Source organism: Pristiophorus japonicus, chromosome 1 (genome assembly GCF_044704955.1).
Source record: "Pristiophorus japonicus isolate sPriJap1 chromosome 1, sPriJap1.hap1, whole genome shotgun sequence".
NCBI classification, from domain to species: Eukaryota; Metazoa; Chordata; class Chondrichthyes; family Pristiophoridae; genus Pristiophorus; species Pristiophorus japonicus.
This window is the reverse complement of record NC_091977.1, coordinates 344,767,291-344,794,337: the sequence shown is the minus strand read 5'-3', so window position 1 is coordinate 344,794,337 and position 27,047 is coordinate 344,767,291. Positions and strand designations below refer to the sequence as shown.

Genomic DNA, 27,047 nt, shown 5'->3' with positions numbered 1-27,047 from the left:
AAGTGTAACACCTTATTGAATGCCTTCACATCCACTGGTTCCCCCTTATCTATTCTGCTAGTTACAACCTCACAAATCTCTTAACAGATTTGTCAAAGGATCTCTGTTGGCTCCATGTAAATACAAAGGCAGGTCACTAATGGATTGTTTGCCTGGAATGCCAGTGATTCCCTTATACCTGTAATGTTCAGTTAGTCACTCCCACTGGACCAATATAACTATCACACCCAATGGTCACTCTTCCTCCAACATCCCCCCCCCCCCCCCCCCCCCATCCCATTGACTCTCAGGAGTTCTGTAACCAACCATCCACCCATTGTTCATTTCCCCCCATTGGTCCCTGTCAATTTATGTCTTCCCATTCATCAACAAGCAACTAAAAAGGCGAATGCCACCCATCCTCCAAGAATGGGCAAAACGGAAAATAGTGCAAAGTAATAAAATATAAATGTGATTCTACTAAAGAACGGAAACTTAACAACGAAACATTTTGTCAAACACCCATGTGCATACCCTTGTTGAACTACAAAGCTTTACTCTCCCTTTTCCTACCGCTGCTACATGGTGCAACCCCTGTGGCTTGAGTAGAGGTAGAGGAAGGCTGCTTAGATTCCTGCTCTGACTGTTGAGATGCTGTTGGCCGACCTGGATGTTGGGGCCTGTGAAAGCCCCGACAAAGGCTGCTCCACCTGGGAGACGAAGCAGCATGTTGGGTGTGGGGTGGAGGTGGCGCAGTGTGGGGCAATGGCTGAGAAGTGGGAGTGCGTTTTGAGTGGAGTTCCCACTTCCATGTCTCCTTTCTTCTTTATCCCCCTCATGGGCCAGCCTTCATTCCTACCACTCTGTTGGACAGCAGCTTGGTGCAGATCAGTGACACGCTCTAAGACTAATGCTATAAAATGCCAGACAGGTTGGCATCTAGAGTCTGCAAGGCCGTGGTCAAACCCTGCATGGACTCATTTGGTTGGCACGATTGATGTTCCACGGAGTTGGGCAATCTATCCCTGGAAGAAAACATATAGGGCCCAAGTTTCCGCCCTCTGTAAAATCGGCGCACCTTATGAAAAGGGCTAGAGTGTGCATGCATGTGCAGTAGCTCCTCGCTCCCGAGGCTGCGTGGGAGGGGCCCGTAGCACGCCGACCCTGGCCGAATGGGCTCCCCGGGCCAAGATCGGGACTCTGGCCTCCCTTCCGTTCAGCTCTCTTTCTCCCCCTTCAGCCCTTCCCCTCCCCCCTCCAAGTCATCGGCGAGGCCCGCCTGGCATCTCACTGGGGGCGGGACCCGCCCGAAGTGTCGGCGGCCTGGCTGCTTCGTCGGCGTCGGAGCCCATTTAACCTTCCTTCCCCCCCCCCCCCCCCCCACCTCTCCTTCCCGTTCAGCTCTTCCCCCTCCTCTTCTCTCTCCCCCTCCCCCCTCCTCTCTTCCCCTCCACCTCCTCCTCTCGCCCCCTCCTCCTCTCCCTCCCTCTCCCTTCCCCACCCCTCGCTGTCAGAGAGAGACACTGCAGGGGGAGGGGGGCGGGGGCTCCCGGTGTTGCAGTAGGTGAGTAGAATTGTTGATTTTTTATTTTTTTTTATTGATTTATTTATTATTGATGATGGCTCTTTATTTGTAAAAGTGAAGTGTTTAATGTTTGTAAACTTCACCCCCCCCCCCCCCAATCTCTCGTTCCCTACGCCTAATTTATAAGTGTAGGCAAGGTTTTTCTGAGCGTACAAAAATCTACAATTACTCCATTCTAAGTTAGTTTGGAGTAAGTTTTCGATGCCTAAACTTGCAAAGCAGGTGTAAATGGCTGGACACGCCCCCTTTTGAAAAATGAAACCATTCTAACTCACTAGAACTGGAACAAATTAAATGCCGAGAATTGCAATTTCTAAGATGCTCCATTCCAAACTAGTTGCTCCAAAAAAATAGGAGCAACTCAGGCCGAAACTTGAGCCCCTAGTCTTACTACTGCACTTATGAACTCCCAACTGTCCAGCCTTTGGCTCTCCATTCACCATGGCATTTCTGCAGTTACTGATCTGCTTAATCACACCCTCACCACCACCTTTGATACCCTAGTCCCTGTTAAAACAATCCAGTAATTTCATGGTCGTCTTTTAATTCCAGATTTATTTAATTATTTTGAATTTAAATTCCCCAGATGCCATGGTGGGATTTAAACTCATGTCTCTGGATCATTAATCCAGTAAACCCCACCCCACTGGTGTATGACATGTGGCTTGCTGATATTTAATTCTGTCACCACGTAGCTGGGAGGTTCCAATCTCGTGTCCAATGGTCAGGGACGCAAAATGCCACTGATCTCCTGTGCAGCTGTCAGTGGCGAAATCTGTAGAGAACCACCTCCGGTCCTCTCCCTCTCTCGTGTGTTTTGTGCTCTCTTCTACAATAGGGAAAAGGACAGAACTATGAGGGATTGTAATGGCATGTGTTTACCCGATGGATGTAGTGCATTTGGTGATGGTGACTATCTGGGAAAGGCATCAAATTGCATAAGGCTGAAGGTGATAGGCAGTGGTGAATGGATAGATGGAAATGTGAGGAACTGCCTAGAAATGTGAGGGAAAAAGAGAAGGATGAGTGCACTTGCAAGGTGAGGAATGATGTGTTGGAGTAGGCTTGACAAAGCAGAATGAGGAGGGGGGAAATGATGTGCACAACAGGATGTAGGTGAATGTGCAACGGGTGGGAAGTGGGAGTGCTTTAAGCAGAGCTTCCACTGCCATGCCCTCTTTCGCGATCATCCCTCTCCTGGTCCAGCGCCCCATCACCCCATCACTCAGCTGCGGACCAGATTGGTTAAAATCAATGACGCATTGTAAGGCCACAGATAAAGTATTTATCTATCCTGGTTAAGGCGGCACACAAGTTGACATCCAGTCTACACGGCTGTGGTCATGGCCTGCATGATCTCATTTGAGAGCCTTGCTTGTAGCTCGATAGTGGCGAACTCTTTCTCCGGGGCAGATATTCTTGCAATTCCCTGTGTCACCAATCCACTAGCGATCGAGTTGGATTCCTCCATCCTTTCTGTTATTGTGGAGAGTGTGCATGGCATGTCTATCAGTGCCTGGCTAAGTTGCTGATGCACCTCTAGCATCCTCCTCCTCAACGATAATCCCTGGGGTTCAGCATCTGTGTGCAGCTGAGCAGAGCTTGCACCAACAGCTATCCCTGCCACCAGTGTCTGTTTGTGCTCACTTGTGAAATATGAATCAGCAGGCAAAAACTGAACTAACTGTCTCAGTGGATCTATGCGAGCATTTGCACTGGTGCATCGCTGCTAGTGATGGTGCACCCTCAGAAGGAATTGAGGTTCGCTGAGGAATCGCCCTCCAGGATGTCCTGTGACACTTGTGTACACGCCCTGGAAGACAAAAGAAAGGGATATGATTTAGTCGTGGCAAAGTCACAATCTTGACAATCACCATAGTCTGTCTTCTCACAGTTCAGTCTGTCATGTATCTTACATTATTATATAGAACTGTATCCTAACATGCTATACATGACTGTAATAAGATATGACCTGTAACCACCAGCATACCTTACCACAAGGGGTGCACTTGTAAGAGACAGGTATATAAGGACAGGTCTCAGGCAAGTGCAGCATTCCAGAGCTGTGAAATAAAGGTGCAGGTCCAGAGTGACCTTGACTTCACTACATGCCTTATGTGAATCTATACTGAGGGGATAGGACTTTACAGTGGCGACGGATTACGGATTACAGAATCCACAGAATGGCGAACAACAGATCAGATGAAAAGTACAACGCGGGAGACAATTGGGAGGACTTTATAGAAAGGCTCCAGCAAAGCTTTGTAACCAAAGACTGGTTAGGCGACGATAAGGCAGACAGGAGAAGAGCCCATCTCTTGACCAGCTGTGGCTCGAAAACATACGCTTTAATGAAGGATCTGTTGGCACCCGAGAAACCAGCAAGCAAGTCGTTTGAAGAATTGAGCACACTGGTAAGAGACCACCTGAAGCCAGCGAGCAGCCTACACATGGCCAGACACAGGTTCTACAACTACAGATGCTGTGTGGGCCAGAGCATACCCGACTTCGTGGCGGAACTTCGGAGGTTGGCTAGTTTATGTGAGTTCTCCGATGAACTGAGGAGAGAAATGCTGAGGAGACTTTTTCATTGAAGGAATAGGCCACGCAGGCATATTCCGAAAGCTCATAGAGACCAAGAACCTGACCTTAGAGGCAGCAGCACTGGTTCCACAGACATTCTTGGTAGGGGAAGAAGAAACGAGATTTATTTACAGTGCAGATACGACAACTAATGAAATATTGGAACGAGAAGTTCACAGCACTAAACAAGCTGCTACCCCCACACACAGACAAACCCAGGAGAACAGGCTTTCGACAGCAGGCAGAAGCCATCAAGGGCCACAGGAACGGCCGTTCACACCTCATCAACCCACAATGCGAGCAATCAACTACAAACTGAGAGAAGCTCGAGAGATCAGCCAGACGCAGCTCATTCTTTGGGAACTCTTTGAACAATGGAACAGGTCTGTGCTGGAGGTGTGGGGGTGGGCACTTGTCAAGAGGATGTCGATTTCAGCAGGCTGTTTGCAGAAATTGTGAATATACAGGTCATTTGGCCCGCATGTGCAAAAAAACGGCAGCTCGGCTGGTATACGAATCGGATGGGTTGGAAAGCGGACCAGAAAATGGTGGGGACAATACCCGGGACACCGATGTACAGCGGGTCAATACGATCAATGGCCGTTGCTCCTACAACAGGACGCCTCCTATAATGATGAGGGTCCTACTTAACAGGATATCTGTCAACATGGAGCTGGATACGAGAGCGAGTCAATCTCTCATGGGCGCTCATCAATTTGAACGACTGTGGCCGCATAAAAGAGACAGACCAAAACTCAAGGGTCGACACCACACTAAGGCCCCAAGTTTCCACACGCGGCGAAAAAGGCACACCTCAAAGCTGGGCGCCTTTTTTCGCGCCGAAAACGGCGCCGGAAAAAAATGCAGTATTCTCGAGCTCCTTGGAGCTCGATGTCTGCTTGCCGCGGCGCACAGGGGGCGGAGCCTACCACTCGCGCAGATTTTGTAAGTAGGTGGGGGCGGGTACTATTGAAATGAGGCTTCTTGGTGCCGGCAACCCTGCGCGTGCGCGTTGGAGCGTTCGCGCACGCGCAGTCTGAAGTAAACATTGGCACTTGGCCATTTTTAAAAGTACTGCAGAAAAAGTGAAGATTTGTTTCTTGGACCCCTGCAAAGGCTTGTATTTTAATTTTCTTGATATTTCTGTGTGTGAGGGAGTGCTTTTAGCAGCACTGCTGAATAAATCACCTGCTGAAATCAGTGAGTTCAGTTTTTCACTGCTAAACTTGCAGAACTGGTGCCTGCAAATTAAGGACTGTGTTTGGAGAAATAAAAGATCCAATTCAACTTTGCAATGGATCAACTTCCACCAAGAACAAAGAATTTCTTGCATGAGGAAGCAAACCATTGCATAATATGTGGTGCACCCATTCTGCAAATTTAATTATAAAGATGTCGATGTGGCTGCCTCTCCCTGTCCAAATGGCCTCAGTCAGTCCCCCTCACAGCTCGAAGGCTGCTGCTGTTCTTTCTTCGGCTCCCGACCACTGACGCCGCTGCAATCCCATGGCCGAATGGCCTCACGTCCGCTCCTGATTCTTCGGCTCCCGGCCGGCCAGCCACTGACGCCGCTGCAATCCCATGGCCCGAATGGCCTCAAGTCCGTCCGGGTGCTGCATCTTCGCGGGGAATGAAGGCCTGCCTCAAGCACCGCAGCTCAGCTCGAAGGCTGCTTGCTGCCTGCCACTGCCGTCGAGACGAGACACTGACGCCACACCCCTGCCTCAAGCACTGCTGCTCAGCTCGAAGGCTGCTTGCTGCCGCTGCCGTCGACACACTGACGCCACACCGCTGCCTGAAAGGCCTGCCTGAAGCACTTTCACACAGGAAGGAACATGGTTTATTTAATCTTTTCTTTGCTGATACATTTTTATTCAGGTTGGATTTATTTGTATAATATTTGTATAAGTATAACTAAGGATGGATTGTAGAATTTAATGACTTCCCTTCCCCCCCCCCCTCCCCTCCATCACCTCATTCCCTACGCCTAATTTGTAACCTGCGCCTGATTTTTTTAAAGTGTAGACAAGGTTTTTTCAAGCGTACAGAAATCTTCACTTGCTCCATTCTAAGTTAGTTTGGAGTACGTTTCCACTGTGGAAACTTTGAAATCGGGCGTCAGTGTCCGGACACGCCCCCTTTTGAAAGAAAATTCTGTTCAAAAGTGAAACTGTTCTACCTGACTAGAACTGCAGAAAACTATGGGCCCAAGTTTCCACATGATTTGCGCCTGATTTTTAGGAGCAACTGGTGGAGAACGGACTATCTTAGAAATCGCGATTCTCCACATTTTTTTTTCTGCAATTCTAGTCAGGTAGAACAGTTCTACTTTGGAACAGAATTTTTTCTTCAAAAGGGGGCGTGTCCGGCCACTGACGCCTGATTTGAAAGTTTCCACAGTGAAAACGTACTCCAAACTAAAGTAGAATGGAGCAAGTGAAGATTTTTGTAGAACTGAAAAAACCTGTTCTACACATTAAAAAATCAGGCGCAGGTTACAAATTAGGCGTCCAGAACGAGGGGGGGGGGAAGGGAAGTCATTAAATTCTACAATCAATTCTTATTTACACTTCTACAAATATTATACAAATAAATCCAACCTGAATAAACATTTATAAGCAAAGAAAAGATTAAATAAACCATCTTCCTACCTGTGTGAAAGTGCTTCAGCCATCGTTCGTTCCCGTGGGAGGTGGGGAAGGAAACCGCCGTTTGTTGCCGCGGAGGGGAGGGAGGGGAAGGAGACAGCGGTTTGTTGCCGCCGTGGAGGGGAGGGAGGGGAAGGAGACAGCGGTGTGTTGCCGCCGCGGAGGGGAGGGAGAGGGAGGAAACCGCCGTTTGTTGCCGTGGAGGGGAGGATGGGGAAGGAGACAGTGAGAAGGGTAGCCTCAGTGTTGATGTGCTGATGGCAATGTGCTTTTATTAAAAAATGTTCAAAAATTAAACGGCTACAAAGAACTACAAAAATGGCCGAGTGCCAATGTTTCCTTCACACTGCGCGAACGCTCCAACGCGCACTTGCAGCGTTGCCAGCAGGAAAAAACCTAATTTAAATAGTACCCGCCCCCTCCCACTTACAAAATCGGTACGAGTGTAGGCTCCGCCCCCCTGGGCGCTGCGCCAAACAGACAAGGAGCTGCAAAGCGCTCGAGAATAGCGCGTTTTTTTTCTGGCGCTGTTTTAGGCGCGAAAAACGGGCGCCCAGCTCGGAGGAGCGCCCGTTTTTTATCCTGTGGAAACTTGGGCCCCAAATGTGGAGAATTCCGATTTCTAAGATACTCCGTTCTACACCAGTTGCTCCTAAAAATCAGGAGCAAATCATGTGGAAACTTGGGGCCAAAGGACCTATACCAAAGAAATCGTACCAGTCCTCGGCAGCGCCATGCTCTCTGTCACACACACAGACAGTGAACCGACTTCCCCTGTGGATTGTCCCCGGAGACCCCCCAGTACTGCTGGGGAGAAGCTGGCTGGCAAAACTAAACTGGAAATGGGATGATGTCCATGCCATGTCATTAGAGGAACGGACCTCCTGCTCAACAGTTATAAAGCGATTTGAACATCTCTTTCAGCCAGGTGTGGGCACTTTCAAAGGGGCCAAAGTCAAAATCTACATCACACAGGATGCTAGACCGGTCCATCACAAGGCCAGAGCTGTACCGTATGTGATGAGGGAAAAGATTGAACACGAACTAGACAGGCTTCTGCGGGAAGGCATTACATCATCTGTGGAATTTAGCGACTGGGCAAGTCCCATCGTCCCAGTCATGAAGCCTGATGGATCCGTACGAATCTGTGAGGACTACAAATCTACCACAAACAGAGTCTCCCTACAAGACCAGTACCCGCTGCCCAGAGCGGAGGACTTATTTGCCACATTGGCTGGAGGTAAACTTTTCTCAAAATTAGACCTCACATTTGCGTATATGACGCAAGAATTGACCGAGGAATCCAAGCTACTCGGCACCATCAACACACACCGCGGCCTTTTCATGTACAATCGATGCCCATTCGGCATCAGGTCAGCAGCTGCCATATTCCTGCACAACATGGAGAGTCTGCTCGAGTCCATCCCGGGGACGGTTGTATTTCAAGATGACATACTTATCATGGGCAGGGACACCGACTCCCATCTCCGTAATTTGGAGGAAGTACTAAAGCGGTTGGATCGGGTAGGCCTACGAGTCAAGAAATCCAAGTGCCTGTTTCTCGCACCTGAGGTTGAATTTTTGGGCAAAAGGATTGCCGCTGATGGAATCCGCCCAACAGAGTCCAAAACAGAAGCAATTCGCCTGGCACCCAGGCCCCGGAATGTCTCAGAACTGCGCGCCTTTCTCTGGCTACTCACTTACTTTGGGAACTTTATGCAGAACTTAAGCACGCTGCTGGAGCCTCTCCATGTGCTACTCAGGAAGGGATGCGATTTGTTTTGGGGGGACGCCCAGGAACGCGCCTTCAATAAGGCACGCAACCTTCTGTGTTCCAACAATGTTTTGACTTTCTTTGACCCAGGTAAAAAGCTAGTTCTCACATGCGATACGTCAGCGTATGGGGTTGGGTGCGTTTTGCAACATGTCAGCAGTGCGGGCAAATTACAACCCATAGCTTATGCCTCCAGGTCACTTTCGCGGGCGGAGCGCGGGTACGGAATGATAGAGAAGGATGCGCTCGCGTGCGTGTACGGTGTCAAAAAGATGCACCAATACCTTTTCGGGGCCAAGTTCGCATTAGAAACCGACCACAAGCCCCTCACGTCCCTCCTATCCGAGAGCAAGGCAATAAACGGCAACGCCTCGGCGCGAATTCAACGGTGGGCACTCATGCTGGCGTCTTACGACTACACAGTAAGGCACAGACAACTGTGTCGACGTGCTCAGCAGGCTACCCCTGGCAACCACGAAGGGTCTGACTAACAGGACTGAGATAGTCATGGCAATCTATGCCTTTGAGTCCACAGGCTCGCCAAATTAATAAAAAGATGTGTCCTAACCGGTGACTGGGCAGAGGCTCGCGATGCCTGCCCCGAGGAATGAAAACCCTTTCACAGTCGCACGCATGAGCTATCACTACAAGCAGACTGCCTGATGTGGGGCAGCCGAGTAGTCATGCCTGTGCGAGGCAGAGAGGCATTTGTCCGGGAGCTCCACCGCGAGCACCCGGGGATTGTTCTCATGAAGGTCATAGCCAGATCCCACGTCTGGTGGCCTGGTATTGACACGGACTTGGAGCTCTGCGTCCGAAGGTGCACCATTTGTGCCCAACTCAGCAATGCCCTCGGGGAGGCTGGACTGAGCCCCTGGCCATGGCCTACCAAACCGTGGTCGCGGGTGCACGTAGACAATGCGGGCCCATTCATGAGCAAAATGTTCCTCGTAGTTGTAGATGCATTTTCAAAGTGGATCGAATGCACCATTTTAAACTCGAGCACAATCTCCACCACTGTGGAGAGCCTCGTAACCATGTTTGCAACGCACGGAATCCCTGACAATTGGTCAGTGACAATGGTCCGTGCTTCACCAGCGCAGAATTCCAAGACTTTATAATTGACCACGGCATAAATCACGTCAAGACGGCACCGTTCAAGCCGGCCTCCAACGGCCAGGTGGAGAGAGCAGTGCAAATCATTAAACAAGGCCTGCTTAAAATCCAAGGTCCCACACTGCAGGGTCGCCAGTCGCGACTGCTGCTGGCATACAGATCTCGTCCGCACTCACTGACTGGGATCCCCCCCGCGCAACTGTTGATGAAAAGGACTTTTAAAAACAAGGCTCTCATTAATCCTCCCAGACATGCACGAAATTGTTGAGGCAAAGCGCCGTAAGCTGACTGAGTACCATGACAGAAATTCAAGGGGGAGATGGAATGAGATAGGGGACAAAGTGTTTGTACTAAACTATGGCAGGGGTCCCAAATGGCTTGCAGGGACAGTAACGGGCAAGGAAGGAAACAGGCTACTGGTCGTACAAATGGACAATGGCAAAACCTGCCAGAGGCATGTAGACCAAGTCAAAAGCAGATTTACCAACAACACTGCGGAACCAGAGGCAGACTACAATGTGGAACTCGCACCACACCTGGTGGACAGACAGAGGGAACAACCTGAGGAAAGGGCAATCCTAACAGACAGCCCAGGCAAGTCAACAACAATCACACCAATCGAAACAGACAGCCCAGGCGAGATACCAACAACTACACCCAAAGAAAAACAGACACCAAGGCAAACAATTGAACCACAACTCAAGACGCTCCACGCGAGAGTGTAGACCACCTGAGAGACTGAACCTATAAAGACAATAAGACCTTGGGGGAGGGTGATGTCATGTATCTTACATTATTATATATAACTGTATCCTAACATGCTATACATGACTGTAATAAGATACGACCTGTAACCATCAGCATACCTTACCACCAGGGGTGCACTTGCAAGAGACAGGTATATAAGCACAAATTTCAGGCAAGTGCAGCATTCCAGAGCTGTGAAATAAAGGTGCAGGTCCAGAGTGACCTTGACTTCACTACATGCCTCGTGTGAATCTGTACTGAGGGGCCAGGACTTTACACAGTCATTAATAAAAAATGAAGTAGCACATGTGTCAGACACCCACCTGGTGTACTGTGCATAGTTTTGGTGTCCTTATATGAGGAAGGATATACTTGCCTTGGAGGCAGTGCAACGAAGGTTCACTAGATTAATTCCTGGGCTGAGAGGGTTGTCCTACGAGCAGAAATTGAGTAGATTAAGCCTATACTCTCAAGCTTAGGTGATCTCATTGAAACAGGTACATAAAAAGGAAAAGAGTGGCTAAAGTAAATGTTGGTCCCCTAGAGGATGAGACTGTGGAATTAATAATGGAGAGCAGGGAAATGGCACAGACATTGAAGAAATATTTTGTATCAGTCTTCACGGTAGAAGACACTAAAAACATCCCAATAGTGGATAATCAAGGGGCTATAGGGAGGGAGGAACTTAATACAATCACCATCGCTAATGAAGTAGTACTCGGTAAAATAATGGGACTAAAGGCAGACAAGTCCCCTGGACCTGATGGCTTACATCCTAGGGTCTTAAGAGAAGTGGCTGCAGTGATACTGGATGCATTGTTTGTAATTACCAAAATTCCCTGGATTCTGGGGCAGTCCCAGCGGATTGGAAAACCGCAAATGTAACGCTCCTATTTAAAAAAAGGTGGCAGACAAAAAGCAGGAAACTATAGACCAGTTAGTCAAAATCTGTCGTTGGGAAAATGCTGGAGTCCATTATTAAGGAAGCAGGAGCAGGACATTTGGAAAAGTATGATTCAACTAAGCAGAATCAGCATGGTTTTATGAAAGGGAAATCATGATTGACAAATTTGCTGGAGTTCTTTGAGGATGTAATGAGTAGGGTGGATAAGGGAGAACCAGTGGATGTGGTGTATTTCAATTTCCAGAAGGCATTCGATAAGGTGCCACATCAAAGGTTACTGCACAAGATAAAAGTCCACGGGGTTGGGAGTAATATATTTGCATGAATAGAGGATTGGCTAACTAACAGAAAACAGGGAGTCGGGATAAAAGAGTCACATTCCGGTTGGCAAACAGTGACCAGTGGGATGCCGCAGGGATCGGTGCTGGGTCCTCAACTATTTACAATCTATATTAATGACTGGGATGAAGGGACTGAGTGTAATGTAGCCAAGTTTGCTGATGATACAAAGATGGCTGGGAAAGTAAATTGTGAGGAGGAGACACAAAATCTGCAAAGGGATATAAATAGGCTAAGTGAGTGGGCAAAAATTTGGCAGATGGAGTATAATGTTTCTTAGTCAACATATTTACTGAGGCGTACGAAAGCATGGGCCTTATGCTAAACATTCGTAAAACAAAGGTCCTCCACCAGCCTGTCCACGCCGCTCGGCAATGCCCCCGTCATCAAGATCCACAGCACAACCCTGGACAATGTGGACCATTTCCCATACCTCGGGAGCCTCTTATCAACAAGGGAAGACATTGACGACGAGATTCAACACCGCCTCCAGTGCAGCCTTCGACCGCCTGAGGAATAGAGTGTTTGAAGACCAGGCCCTCAAAACTGCCACCAAGCTCATGGTCTACAGGGCTGTAGTAATACCCTGTACAGTAGACCATGTACAGTAGACACCAAGTTGCTGGAGAAATACCACCAACAATGTCTCCGCAAGATCCTACGAATCCCCTGGGAGGACAGATGCATCAGCGTTGGCATCCTTGACCAGGCCAACATCCCCAGTATTGAAGCACTGACCACACATGATCAGCTCTGTTGAGCAGGCCACATTGTCCGCATGCCAGACACGAGACTCCCAAAGCAAGCACTCTACTCGGAACTCCTTCACAGCAAACGAGCCAAAGGTGGGCAGAGAAAATGTTACCAGAACACGCTTAAAGCCTCCCTGATAAAGTGCAACATCCCCACTGATACCTGGGAGTCCCTGGCCAAAGACCGCCCTAAGCGGAGAAAGTGTATCCGGGAGGGCGCTGAGCACCTCCAGTCTCATCGCTGAGAGCATGCAGAAATCAAGTGCAGGCAGCGAAAAGAGCATGCGGCAAACTTGTCCCGTCCACCCTTTCCTTCAACGACTATCTGTCCCACCTGTGACAGGGACTGTGGTTCTCATATTGGACTGTTCAGCCACCTAAGGACTCATTTTTAGAGTGGAAGCAAGTCTTCCTTGATTCCGAGGGACTGCCTGAGTCCATGATCAGATCAGCCATGATTTTATTAAATAGCGGAGCAGGCTCGAGGGACCAGGTGGCCTACTCCAGCTTCTATTTCTTAGAATCTTGTATGTTTCATAAGAATGTGAGGGGGATTGACAGGGTAAATGCTGAGAGGTTGTTTCCCCTGGCTGGAGGGTCTAGAACTAGGACATAGTTTCAGGATAATGGGTTGGCCATTTAAGACTGAGATGTGAAGAAATTTCTTCACTCAGAGGGTTGTGAATCTTTGGAATTCTCTACCCCAAAGGACTGTGGATGCTGGATCGTTGAGTATATTCAAGGCTGAGATGGATTTTTGTGGGATTCAGGGGATATGGGAATCGGTCAAGAAAGTGGAGTTGAGGCCAAAGATCAGCCATGATATTGAATTACACAGCAGGCTGGAGGGGCCGTATAGCGTACTCCTCCTAATTATATTCTTTGCACCCACTTGAGCGGGCATAGTTTAACATCCCATCTGAAAGACAGCACTTCAGACAATGCAGCACTCATTCAATACTCCACTGAAGTGTCGGCCTAGATTAAATGCTCAAATCCTGGAGTGGTGCTTGAATTCATAACCTTGTGACTCAGGTCTACCAAGTGAATCAGGCTGACACTTGGCTTTTGAAGGAAGCCACATCAAATGTTTATGCTCCTAGTGATGGGAAATTTCACAAAACATCACTCGGGACTCCCTTCCTTACTAACAATTTTCATAAAATACCCCTCAATAATTACATCGACAGAGGTTGAACATGCATTTGTGTATAAGATAGCTCTTAGTTCCAGTTAAACCCCCACACGATATTTTCGACATAAGGAAAAAATTCCAACCTAAGTAATTGAGTGTTATTGCTAAAGAGATAATGAAATTGACTTCTCTAACCACCAGAGAAGTTCAGGTAGCAGAGATAAGCTAGCAAGTAAGACTGACCAAAGTACACTGACTGAATTATTGGATGAACTGAAAGGATGTTCTTGTAGAAATACGCTGCTACCTACTTGCCGTTTCACCTTATCGTACGTGATGCCTCTCTCAAAAGCCAAGAAGCTAGCAAGCCATGGTACCTGGTCCTAAATTCTATGCAGCTGCTATGTCCAAAATTATGGCCCAAGTTTCAGGCCGCGCCTAAAACGGTGCAGCCCGGACCTGGACGCCTGTTTTTCGCGCCACAAAGTGCGCCTAAAAAAACCTCACCTATTCTCCGGCTCCCTGCAGGTCCTCTGGAGCTGGGCGCGGCGCAGCATGAGCTGTGGGGGGCGGAGCCAGGTCCCTGCGCTGAAAACAGTGCCGGGACCTCTGCACATGCGCGCTACAGCCGAATGGCCTCACTGGGGCTGCGTGGATAAGGCTCACCTCCCACCTGACCCGACTGGACTCCCGCTCCCTGGACCGGACTGGACCCGGCCCCCGCTCCCCCCCGGCGACCCAACCTCCGCTTCCCCTCCCCCCCCCCCCCCCCCCCCCCAGCAACCCGACCTCTGCGACTCTCTTTCTCGCCCCCCCGCCCCCGCAACTCTCTTCCTCCCCTGACCTCCGCGACACACTCCCCCCCCCCCCCCCCCCCCCACGGACCCGGGACCCAAGACCCGACGCCACCTACCTGTAAATCCAGCCCGAGGTCTTGGGCCCGGCTGTTCAGCCTCCTTCCCTCCCTCCCCTCTCCTCTCCTTCCCTCCCTCCTCTCTCCTTCCTTCCCTCCCTCCTCTCTCCTTCCTTCCCTCTCTCCTTCCCTCCCTCCCTCCTCTCTCCTTCCCTCCCTCCCTCCTCTCTCCTTCCCTCCCTCCCTCCTCTCTCCTTCCTTCCCTCCCTCCTCTCTCCTTCCTTCCCTCCCTCCCTCCTCTCTCCTTCCTTCCCTCCCTCCCTCCTCTCTCCTTCCCTCCCTCCCTCCCTCCTCTCTCCTTCCCTCCCTCCCTCCCTCCTCTCTCCTTCCCTCCCTCCCTCCCTCCTCTCTCCTTCCCTCCCTCCCTCCTCTCTCCTTCCCTCCCTCCCTCCTCTCTCCTTCCCTCCCTTCCTCCTCTCTCCTTCCCTCCCTCCCTCCCTCCTCTCTCTCTTCCCTCCCTCCCTCCTCCCCTCCCTCCTCCCTCTCTCCCTCTCTCTCTCTCCCTCTCTCCTCTCTCTCCCTCCCCCTCTCCTCCCTCCCTCCCTCCTCGCTCCTTCCCTCCCTCCCTCGCTCCCCTTCCCCCTCTTCTCTCCTCCCTCCTCCCTCCTCCTCCCCACCCCCCTCTATCTCCTTCCTTCCCCTCCCCCACCCCCCTCCCCTCGCTGTCAGAAACACAGACACTGACACAGAGAGTGAGAGACACACACACACACACACACACACACACACACACACACACACACACACACATAGAGACCGACAGATACACTGGGGGGAGGGGGAGCGTCCCAGCACGCTGTTGGAGGACTCCTGGTGCTGCAGTCGGTAACTAGAAAATGTTTTATTTATTGATTTAAAAAAAAAAAATTTTTGGATTGATTTATTGATGTATTTATCATTTATTATTGATGATGGCTCTTTATTTGTAAAACTGAAGTGTTTAATGTTTGTAAACTTCCCTTTAAACCCCCCCCCCCCCATTCCCTACGCCTGATTTGTAACCTACGCCTGATTTTCTAAGTGTAAACAAGGTTTTTCTGAGCGTAACAAAAATCTACACTTACTCCATTCTAAGTTAGTTTGGAGTATGTTTTCACTGCCTAAACTTTCAAAACGGGCGAATGTGGCCGGGCACGCCCCCTTTTGAAAAAATAAATCTGTTCCAAACTGAAACTGTTCTAACTGACTAGAACTGATGCAAACTAAATGCCGAGAATTGCAATTTCTAAGATACTCCATTCTAAACCAGTTGCTCCAAAAAAACAGGAGCAACTCAGGCCGAAACTTGGCCCCTATAACTCTGTAGTACTACATTCCACAAGTATAAAAACAGGCTAACCTTCTATGGATAGATAATGCCAAGGAGGCCCATTATGTTAAAAGCTTGCTTCAAAACTGTATGTTCAGCAGTATAAAAAAAATATTTTTTTAAAAGGAGAATGTGACTTGCCATGAATTGTCCAGCATCTTCTGAAAAGATGGGAGGTAGCAGGTAGCCTCCTCATTAGGGTCACCATTTTACCCCAGAAATGGGTTCATAACATTTGTCCAATCGATACTTACCAATCAAAAATGCATCTACTCTGCAAGGTATGGGATACCAGTGCATTATTAGACAATTACGATATTTCTTTATGCCTTCCCTCAATTTCTCGGATTACAAAAACTAAAACAAGCAGGTCAAAGTAGTAGTTGTCTAAAGCTGTATTTTTTTCAGATTAAATCTCATCTCGTCTCGGAAATGTAACCATTGCCTGTCAGATCTGGGATTGTGAATACATTTCTGGGATTATTAATTATCTCAAAGGTAGGAGAGTATGAGGCCCATCCAGGCTGGACTGTGGTTAACAACTTGGATATTGTATGATTCACGGCTGACCTCCTGGAGACAATTTTGTTTTTCTTGTATCTGGTTAGGGAATTACTTTGAAGAATATTCTTGGTTTTTAAACTACATATGGAAAAACAACATGGCTCCTGGCCTGAGAATCTCATTCCTTTTGAGCTTATGGCAAGCATAGATCGTGTATCCTGCAGCTATTCTTAGCTCTGAAATTAAATTGCATGTCTTGGTGCTGGAGTGTCTACCCCTTATCTGCACGAGGACATTTCCTATATAAAGTAGAATTTTTTTTCACTCTCAAAATTGACAGTTTTCTACCCTACTCTACAGAGATCTAAGGAAGTATATCAAATCCTCTGTATTGATGTCACAAGGCAGCTGATTTCTTTGTCCAGAGGAATAGAATGATGCCCATACAGAGATTGACTGTATTCTATTCTGTTGGCCAGCGTGAAACACAACTGATTTTACAACATGTAGTCTTTTGAAAATTCTATGATCTGCACTTTTTGGACTGGGCATAGTACACTAGAGTATAGAGAAACATTGCAGGCATCACAAACATTTATTCTGAACAGTTTTTTATGTCCCAAAATAAAAATAACAATAACCAGGAAAATGTTAAGAGCTGCAAAAGGTGAATACAAAAAGCTTGCGAGGGATATTAAGGCTAACTGTTTTTATTAATATATTAAGAATGGGAGTGATGAAGGGAAATGTGGGCCCATTAAAGTCAGACGCAGATGATACTGTAATTGACAATTAGAAAATAGCAGACTTGTTAAATGAGTACTTTACATCCATTTTCACAGTAGAGGAAGAGGACAAAATAACAGCCGTTCAAAGGAAACTAAAAATATATAAAAGAGAGGAACTCATTGGATTTAATATAAGAAAAATGGTAATGAAGAAAATATTGGGACACAAGATCGACAAATCTCTAGGACCTAATGGTTTCCATCCCAGAATGTTAAAAGAATTAGGTGATTAAATTGCAGGTGCAGTAATCAGAATCTTTCAAAGCTTTCTCGATTTGGGAATTATGCCGTTGGATGGAAAAATTGTAAATGTCACACCATTATTTAAGAAAGGTGGGAGAAAGAAACCAGGTAACTACAGACCTGTCCGTCTAAAACCAGTTGTGGGGAAAGTTACTTGAATCTGTCATTGGGGACAGAGTGACTTGGACAAATATGAGCTGGTCACAGAGTCAGCACAGATTTGTGGAGGGTAAGTCATGTCTGACTAATCTAGTTGAATTTTTGGGGGATGTCATTACATGGTGGATAAGCAAGTGTCTATAGTTGTTATCTATATGGACTTCCAGAAGGCACTTGATAAGGTTTTGCACAAGAGATTATTGGCAAAAATGAAAGCGCATGGAATTGGAGGCAATCTTGCGATATGGGATGGAAATTGATTGGGAGGTAGGAGATGAAGAGTAGGGATAAGGGGTATTGGCAGGATGTGACAAGTGGTGGTCCTCAGGGATATGTACTGGGGCCTCAGCTTTTCTTCATATTTATCCAAGTTTACGGATGACATTTAAGTTGGGAGGCATAGTAAGTCGTGCGGATCTGAAAAGGAAGTTAGAAAGGGACTAAGATTAAGTGAATGGGCAAAACTGCGACAAATGGAATTCAATGTAAGGAAGTGTGAGGTCATCTACTTTGGATCCAAGAAAGACAAATCAGTGTATTTTCTAAGTGGTGAGAAGCTAGGAATTGTGGAGGAGCAGAGAGATTTAGGTGTCTGTTTATATAAATCACTAAAAGCTAATGGACAGGTACAAAAAGCAATCAAAAAGGCTACGTAAACTCTGCTTTCTCTCCACAGATGCTGCCTGACCCGCTGAGATTTCTGTTTTTATTCCAGATTTCAGCATCCGCAATATTTTGCTTTTGTATTAGAGGCTAATAGAATGTTGGCCTTCATCTCAAGGGGGCTGGAATACAAGGGGGAGATAGCTATGCTTTAGTTCTATAGAGCCTTGGTAAGCCCCCATCTGGAGAACTGCATTCAGTTCTGTGCATCGCACCTGAACAAGTGGGTACAGTGCAAATTCACCAGAATGATACAGGACCTTAATGGGATAAATTATCAGGACATGTTGCATAAACTTGGTTTGTATTCGCTTGTGTAAAGAAAAGGTGTGATCTAATCAAGGTGTTTAAAATGCTGATGCAGAGAAAGTAGTTCCTCTGGCAGGGGAATTCAATACAATGGGGCATAATAAAATTATGGCTAGGTCATTCAGGAGCAAATTCAGGAAGCACTTCTTCACACAAAGGGTAGTAGAAATCGAATTCTCCACCAAATGTGAATGCTGGGTCAATTGAAGTGTTGAAGACTGAGATTGACCGAATTTTGATGGGGTAAGGCTATCAAACGATATGGAGTTGAATTGCAGATTACTTATCATCTAATTGAATGGCGGAACAGGCTTGAGGGGCTGAATGATCTACTCCTATGTCACTTACAGTTTCAGCAACAATTTAACTCTTGCCACGCAATTCAGTAGTTTTTTTTTCTAACCAAACAGAAATGGGTGTTTTTACAACAATAGTTTGCAATGGTTCTTGTTTGCACTTCATCGTTATCATTTTTAAGTGATTTTTTAAAAAGCTTTTTTGGCAATGCATGCACTAGACATTGTCAAACTTTAGGATTGAAATATTTCTTCGAATTAGGCTCAAAACCGCTTTACAAAATAATTGAGGAATGCAGCCTAAAAAAGATACACCTAATACAGATTCCAAGAGTTTCCTAATTGTTCGTACTGACTGGTTCCATTGTATATCTGTAAACTTTCACTTAGATTAGTAAAGGTGGTAATTGATACTGCTGCAATGTGCTTACATACTTAAACTGGTGAATCAATTCTATATTGTCCCAGTATTTTAAGTTGCATGAAGGAGTAATTAATATATTTATAAATCAGTTGATAGACTGGTCAGTAATTTTTTCTCCTTTGGTAGATCTAGCAACTGATATCTCTCTCTTCCCACAGATCACAGACAACACGTTGATTCAGTTGTCCATTCACTGTCCTAGGCTAGAGGCACTGGTGAGTGGATAGCTGTTGCAGTTGAATCATTTGTCTTGTGTAGGATACGTTTTTAAATCTGTTTATTCCTGTGTTCTAGAAGTAATGACATTTGTTCTATTCTTCCACCCATTTGTAATCTCCAATTTTTTCCAACTTAACTTGAAAATTAATCAAATCTCAAATGTCATATCTGAAATTGGTTTATCTCACACTTGGTTGCCTTTAAGAATGGACATATTGGAAACAGGCCCTTTGTTTTAATACAGATCTAGACATTTGTGTATGACCCAAATACTGTAATGGGCTTTTATATCGTAAAACTGAATTTATTAAAATAGTTGGCTGGGCTGTTGGTTTCCTGCAATGAGACTCCTTTTGTTGAGAATGCCTTTACCGGAAGGAGAAATGGTCTATTCAACTTAACTAGATGTGCTCAGGATTGGCAATTGGAATTAAATGTGAAAATATAAGATAATTCACACTAGTATAGAAAACAAAGATCATGTGCACAATGGATAGTTACCATGCATAACAGTAGAAAAGAAAAAGATGTTGGAGTGGTGTGTAATATCCTAAAAGTATCCAGTCACTGTGAAGCCCCTGATAAAGCAGATCAGGTTCTTGGTTATTTGATTGCAAGCAGAGAGCAAAAGTGCAATAAAAAACAGACAATGCTGAAAATACTTAGCAGGTCAGGCAGCATCTGTGGAAAGAGAAAGTGTGAATGTTTTAGGTCGATTGACCTTCTGTTAAAGTGTAATATAGATACATTTGCATACACCACCCAGCAGGGCAGAGCATGGAGAGAAAGTGGTTTTAGTTTGCAGTGAATGTCTTATAGTTTCACAGGATTTGAACTTGGATTGATCAGTGGTAAATGCAGTTCAGTGTGCAAGGCACTGCATATTGGAAATAAAAAATAGGAGGAACAAAGACCCCATTCAGCTCCAGCACAGACTCATGGGGCACTCAGTACCTCCTTTTAACCGTAACTCCTTTCCCTTCCCTTTAAAACAATTACTAATTCACACTTCACTTATGATAAGTATTGACCTTAACTGTTAAAGCAGTCTCTTGTGCAATACTTTCTCAAAGACATTTCAGAAATCTTGGTACATTTTCACTGCGTCCTATTGCTTTCCTTTGTCAAACTGGCTCTCACCTCTTTAAAGTGGATTGGGCAGACACAATCTACTCCTTCTAAAGCTGAATTTAGTTAAAGTAGCCTTTATTTTTCTTTCGGATAAAGATTGTACCAAATGAAACAATTAACGTTTAGTCCAAGTAAACCTTAGCTTTCCAATGGAGAATACTGACTAAGAGGCAAGGTAATCAAGGTCATTGGTAGAACATGCAACTGCCAGGTTTTCCACTAGATGGCAGCCTGGATTTACTAAATAACTGGGTTTTCAGATGATTGGGGGGGGGGGGGGGGGAATCTTGCGGTCGGAGGCTTCCTGCAGGCGAAAGCTTCCAACCAAAATTTTTTTAACGAAAATACTTGGTGGTCCCGGAGAAACGTAGTATTGTGCTCCAAGGCCTAAATTCGCAGTCCAGTGTACGGAAACATGTCTTCCAGGATTGTATGCGTATCCTGGGATCACGTGGGCCTGGACCACCAATCAAAATGTATTCTCATCGATAGTCATGAGAGCTCCGAGCTCCTATGACTATCGATGAGAATACCCCTAAAATCAAATAAAACACACACAATTTTTTTTTTGAACACGTCACTTTTTTAAAATTAATAGAAATTGCATTAAATTAAATGTTTTAGAGAAAAATATATTTTTTTGTTTTAAGTGTTAAAAATAAACTTACCTTCATATACAGGGTTTTTAATATAAAAATAAGTAGTAACATTTAGTTTTTCTATGTTTTAAAACTCTTATAAAAGTAGGCTATATGCCTGCTTTTACCAGGCATAAGTTTGTGGACATTTGTTGGGCAAATAGCCCAAATCTCCGCCCGCGAGTGTCCTCCCACGGATGCGTGCGATCTGACAGATTGCAAAAGCTGGTTCTCGGCGCATGCGCATTGCACGCCGAGAATCGGAATTTGCGAAGCCTCTTCGGGTGTGTGCACGCATTGTACACACCCGGAGAGGCCACAATTTTTGGACCATTATATACTTTAATACATACATTTGTCACTTTCAGTTTCAGTGAAGGTAGCTGTTCTAATACTTGCACATTAGAAATTAAAGCCACAAATGAAAAAGATGGGTCTATTGTGCTGCTCTTAAGTTGCCAATTGTGATTAAACTGTGTAAAATAAAGCAGAGAGGAAAAAGCTGGTATAAGCATTACCATAAAATAAGCAAGACAAGTTTAAATCGGTTTTGTAATTGCATTCAGATCAAACTTAAAAAATAAATCTACGCGCATTGACACTTAGCCTGAATATGGAAAGGCTTCAAATTGCAGTTTAATTGTAGCTGAAGTGCTTGACTGAAATGCTCATGAATGTAAAATGACCTGTATAAGGAGCAAAGTATGAAAAATATATTTTTTTCAGTTTATCTTACTCCAAAAAGCATGATTAACCCAGGTTGTCGATGGAGGAAAATCATAAAGGTGCCTTAAATCCTTGGTTTTACTTTGACTTCACCCTCAGATTCTCCCCTCCCATGTCCTTTGAGCTAGTTCTCAGCATGTTTTATATATTGTAAGACAACAGCAACAATCTGTCAGTTCTGTGTTCATGGCCTGTAATTTGCAGTCAGCGGCAAAGCGAGAAATTTGGCTTTTTCGACGTGCAGTTGAGATCGGTGTAGTTTCGCAGGAATTCCATAGCGTGAGCTGCTGTGACCTAAACAAGCTGCCTAATCAGCCAATCACTATGCAGAATTCTCATAAACCGAGAACCAGGAAGTGAAGAAGCTCCTTTTATTCTGAATTTTTTTTTAAGTGTTAGAGAGCAAAACAAAGATTGGGATTTTCACACGGGGAAAAGGTAAACCTGAAATAAATACGAACAAAAGTTTAAAAAAAAATATAACTTTTTTTAATTCTTAAAAATCGTAATTTTCATCATGAAATTTGACACTCCACAAAATTTTAATTAGTTTTTCAAGGCCATACGTTTGTTTAGCAGTCAATATGCTATTAAAACCCCAGTTACACCTAATCCAACAAATTTTAATATTTATTGGAATATTTAACAGCGATATTACCATTTCACTGATTACACTGATGGCTGTCAGGTGGGGGCTGAGTACAACAGACCACTCTTAAATATTATTGACCAATGCATGAGATGTTTATGTAAACCCGACTTTGGTGTGGAATTTGCGTTTATGGGCCGTAATTTGTGGCCCCACCCGAAGGGGCCGTGCAAGTTCTAAAACGCTTGCGCTAAAACCCAGAACTTACGATCTCCTCTTGACAGATTGCACGCATTCCCGGGGAAAGGGGCCTCTGCGAGTGGCGGAGAGTTAGGCTGAATATCTATGAAATTCTTATGCCTGGTAAAATCCTTATGCCTGGTAAAAGCAGGCATGACAACAACAACTTGTATTTATACAGGTGCAGCCTCCCAAATCTGAAACTTCAAGACTGAGGGCATTCTGGTTTTTGGGTTTTTTCGGATTTCAGAACACATTTCCGACATCCCGAATCCGGAAACACCTGGGCAGAGGTTTGGGTATTTCCGGATTTTGGAGACTAAATACGAAGTTCCGAATCCGGAAACCCCTGGGTCAAGTTTTGGGTATTTCCGGAATCTGGAAACCCCTGGGCCGAGTATGAAGTTATAAGGAGGTTGGAGTGGGGAGGGTTGGGAAGGAGAAACATTGATTTTGCTTTAACAATGACTACTTACGATCAATACAATGGGCTGGAAATTCACCAACCTTGCGCCCGTTTTTTCGGCGATATTTTGCCGTTTTTGGCGAAAAACAATGATCGGCGAAACTAGCGGAAGTCTTGTGCCGCTGCTTTTTAAATACCGTTGAAAAGCGGACCACCAGTGTGCAAGACTGGAAATAGTGTTTTCACCTTAATTTTGACTTTTGTCGCACCTGTATTCTGGGCGAAAAAAACAGCCCGAGAGAAACCCGCATTGCAGCCCCAATAACAGCAGTAGGTATGAAGACTTGCAAAAGAGGTAATTTAAAGTTCTTATTTTTTAATTCTTTTTTCAGCAATTCAATAGTCAAGTGCCTTGTGAATGTTTTATGATTTTTTTTTAATTTTTTGCTTTTTGCAAATTTTTATTTTTCCCCCCCTCCCAAGTCTTCTTTCTCAGCGGTAATCAGCCTCGGACTAAAGTTGGTGAGGACCCCGTTTTCTGCCGTGCAACACTGATTTTTACCGCTGGGCGCATTTTCTAACGAAACTTAGGCCTTTAAAAAATAGCGGAGTGATTAGCAGTATTTCTGGTAAAGAAAAATGTCGAAAAAATACCACTATCACCAAAATCCGAATTTCCAGCCCTTTGAGTGCAAGAAGTGCTTACATGCAAACTTCACTGTTGGGCACTTCTATCCTTAGATTATCTAGTCAAGTTCCTTTTTTTGTGTAGGGGACTGACCAGTTGAAACACCTAGACTAGGTTAAAAATAGGTGGACTACCGTCTCACTTCTAGTGACAGTATCGTGTGTTTCTGGCCAATAACCAGTTCCTCAACACCTCTGGAACCATGCCTCAGGAAAGATCAGCACTTTTGGACGTCTTGAGATTGTGAAAGCCACAATGTAAATGCAAGTCATTCTTTCTTTTCAGGAGGATGGATAAAGATTTGGGGTGGTGGGGGGAAATGGGGATAGTTATTGTACCCCACCCCCAGTATTTGCAGTGGAGTCACTTCTGAACATTTCCTGTAATTAACGTTGCTGGACTGGCCAAACATGGGGAATACTAGGGTCTCCATGACAGCAATAAAAAAATTGTGTTTTTGTAAATAAATTTTAACGTTATTATTTTCTTCTATCAATACAGCAGCACTTTAAACCAAAAGTATTTCCACATAATTTCCTTCACCTTTGATGGACTTGCAGTAGCTCACTAGGATTATTAGCCCTAAGCCAGTCATCACTGAACGTGCCCGGCTATGGGGGTTATTTCTCGATTTCTTGCAGAAAGCCTCGATGTTTTGATTGGATCCCCTCCACATCCTTGTTTCAAACCCCTTCAATAGCTGGTGATTCGAATGGGCCAGCTCAACAAAGCGTAAACACATAGGCAGCAATGGAATGCTGTGGTATACATCATCCATAACTGGATACTGAATCCACAATTGGTCTTTCACAATATTCCTGTTACGTTAAGGGGTTACATAACCTATAACAGTAATATATTCTTAGTGCTCCTACAACATGTAAGTTGCTTTTAACCTCTTGTACTGATTGCATTCATAACCAGTGCCACCCAAGGAAACTTGCTATAAAATCCTTGTATTACCTGCTTGGTAAATGCACCAACAGATGTTTGAGCCCTGCTGTAACTCACTGTCCTTGGAATGGGAGATACTGGTCTTCATTACCTAGCAATGTCCAGTTACATTGTTTCATGGGCAAATTGAATAACTATGTAATGCTTTATAGTTTCCATTGGAGAATTGTGCGACCATCAGTTTCTACATGTACCCTGACAGCGGCCAGCTCTACCTCACCATCACCTCTCTCGACCCCTCAATTGTCTCTAAATTGTCAGACTGCTTGTCCAAAATCCAGTGCTGGATGAGCAAAAATTTCCTCCAACTAAGTATTGGGAAGGCCGAAGCCATTGTCTTCAGTCCCCGGCCACAAACTCCTTTCCCTAGCCACCAGCTCCATCCCTCTCCCTGGAAATGTGCTCCTGGTTGGACTCCCATCTTCTATCCTCATTAAAGTTAAGCTCATCCAAAACTCTGCTGCCCATATCCTACTCGCACCAAGTCCCATTCGTCCATCACCCCTGTGCTTGCTGACATGGCTCCCGCTTGAGCAATGCCTCGATTTTACAATTCTTCCCTAAACTTTTCCGACTCTCTACCTCTCTTTCCTCCATTTAAGGTGCTGCTTAATACCTACCTCTTTGACCAAGCTTTTAGTCATCTGCCCTAAGTGGCCTGGTGTCAAATTTTCTTTGATAATGCTCTTGTGAAGTGCCTTATGATGTTTTACTGTGATAAAGGTGCTATATAAATGCAAGTTGTTGTAATAGAATGGTGCCCGTAGCTATACTTTTTGCACTTCCAAGAATGGGGATGAAAGGAAGCATCAGATGTTCATTTTCTTCTCCCTGCAACCAATCGTTGTCTAATGCTATCTTCAATCTGGAGGCTAGTGGCTTTGATATTGAATATACCTCCATCCCAAGCCAGTTTATTAATCTGAGCGACCCTCCCTAACTCTGTACTATTCCTTGATGCCAGAACCATATGGGTCACTGCCTTTCCTTCCATTATCCCCATTAACAATTTATACATTCGATTCTCAAATGATATATCCACAATATCAAGTCCTCATTTGAGCTAATGATTTCCACAGATATTTTTCTTGTCCAACCGAACAGAGTATCAAGCCGTGGAAAATATCCTAATTTTAAAGACTTCCAGTCTTTTACATGGTGCTATATGTAGGATCCAGCTTTCACACCAGTATAAAGTTGTTAACTAAATATTGCATTTTATCTTAATATGTCCTGTCGGACGAAATGGTCAGTTGGCTTGTTAAATTATTTACCTCTTGATCACAATTACCATCCTGATTTTTGTTTTTACTGGCGAAGTCTGTGAATCAGTCGATGTTTTCAATCAAAATGCTATCAAATGTTGCAGTTTGCACTGTTCCTTTGCAACATCAGTTTAGTTTGATGCCAACCATTGGTTTCATTTACTTGATGATTTTTGGCCCATCTTCTAAGCTTATTGGTTGGGCCATCTATTGTAAGCCTCCTGCTGACTTTAATATTCGCCACGTCATCATTGGATATTCTGCAGTCTTCTACTCACTTTAGCGCTATTGCTGTCATTCATCAGTGCCTCACCAAATGTGATACAGGATTGAGAATTTTCTCGCCCCTGTATCGGTGTAAACGCAAAAGATGCAGAAATGTACTCGGGTAATAGGTATTACACATTTCTATCGTTATCTATACTGTGGTTGAGTTAAAGAAAAAGCTTGCATTTATATAGCATCAAGACATATGAAAGTGCTTTACAATCAAATTACTTTTTGAAGTACTGTCATCATGGCAGTCAATTTGAGCATCGCAAAGTCCCACAAACTCCAAATGAATGATGAATGACTAGATTATCTGCTTTTGATGGTATTGATTGAGAGAAAGTTGTTGCTCAGGACACCGTGGAAACTCCCTGCTCTTTTAATAGTACCATGTACGTCCACCTGAATGGGCAGATGGAGTTCAATTTAACATCTCATCAGTATCTCCGACAATGCAGCACTCCCTCAGTACTGCACTTGATTGTCATAGAAACATAGAAAATAAGTGCAGGAGTAGGCCATTCAGCCCTTCGAGCCTGCACCGCCATTCAATGAGTTCATGGCTGATCATGCACTTCAGTACCCCATTCCTGCTTTCTCTCCATACCCCTTGATCCCTTTAGCCATAAGAGCCACATCTAACTCCCTTTTGAATATATCTAATGAACTGGCCTCAACAAATTTCTGTGGTAGAGAATTCCACATGCTCACAACTCTGAGTGAAGAAGTTTCTCCTCATCTTGGTCCTAAG

General features: G+C 45.3%; 1 protein-coding gene across 11 annotated transcripts in view; it reads left to right on the top strand.

Annotated features, from left to right (window-relative positions):
• The window catches only part of LOC139273318 (F-box/LRR-repeat protein 2), a 334,467-nt gene that overhangs the window by 241,738 nt on the left and 65,682 nt on the right, over positions 1-27,047 (top strand). For all 11 annotated transcript variants that reach the window (XR_011595063.1, XR_011595064.1, XR_011595065.1 and 8 more), the window contains one exon: positions 19,329-19,385. Coding sequence is in view for 2 of the 11 variants with exons in the window: in XM_070890121.1 (XP_070746222.1) it covers positions 19,329-19,385 (57 nt within the window). In the remaining 9 variants the exon portion in view is untranslated. The remainder of the gene's footprint in view (positions 1-19,328; positions 19,386-27,047) is intronic.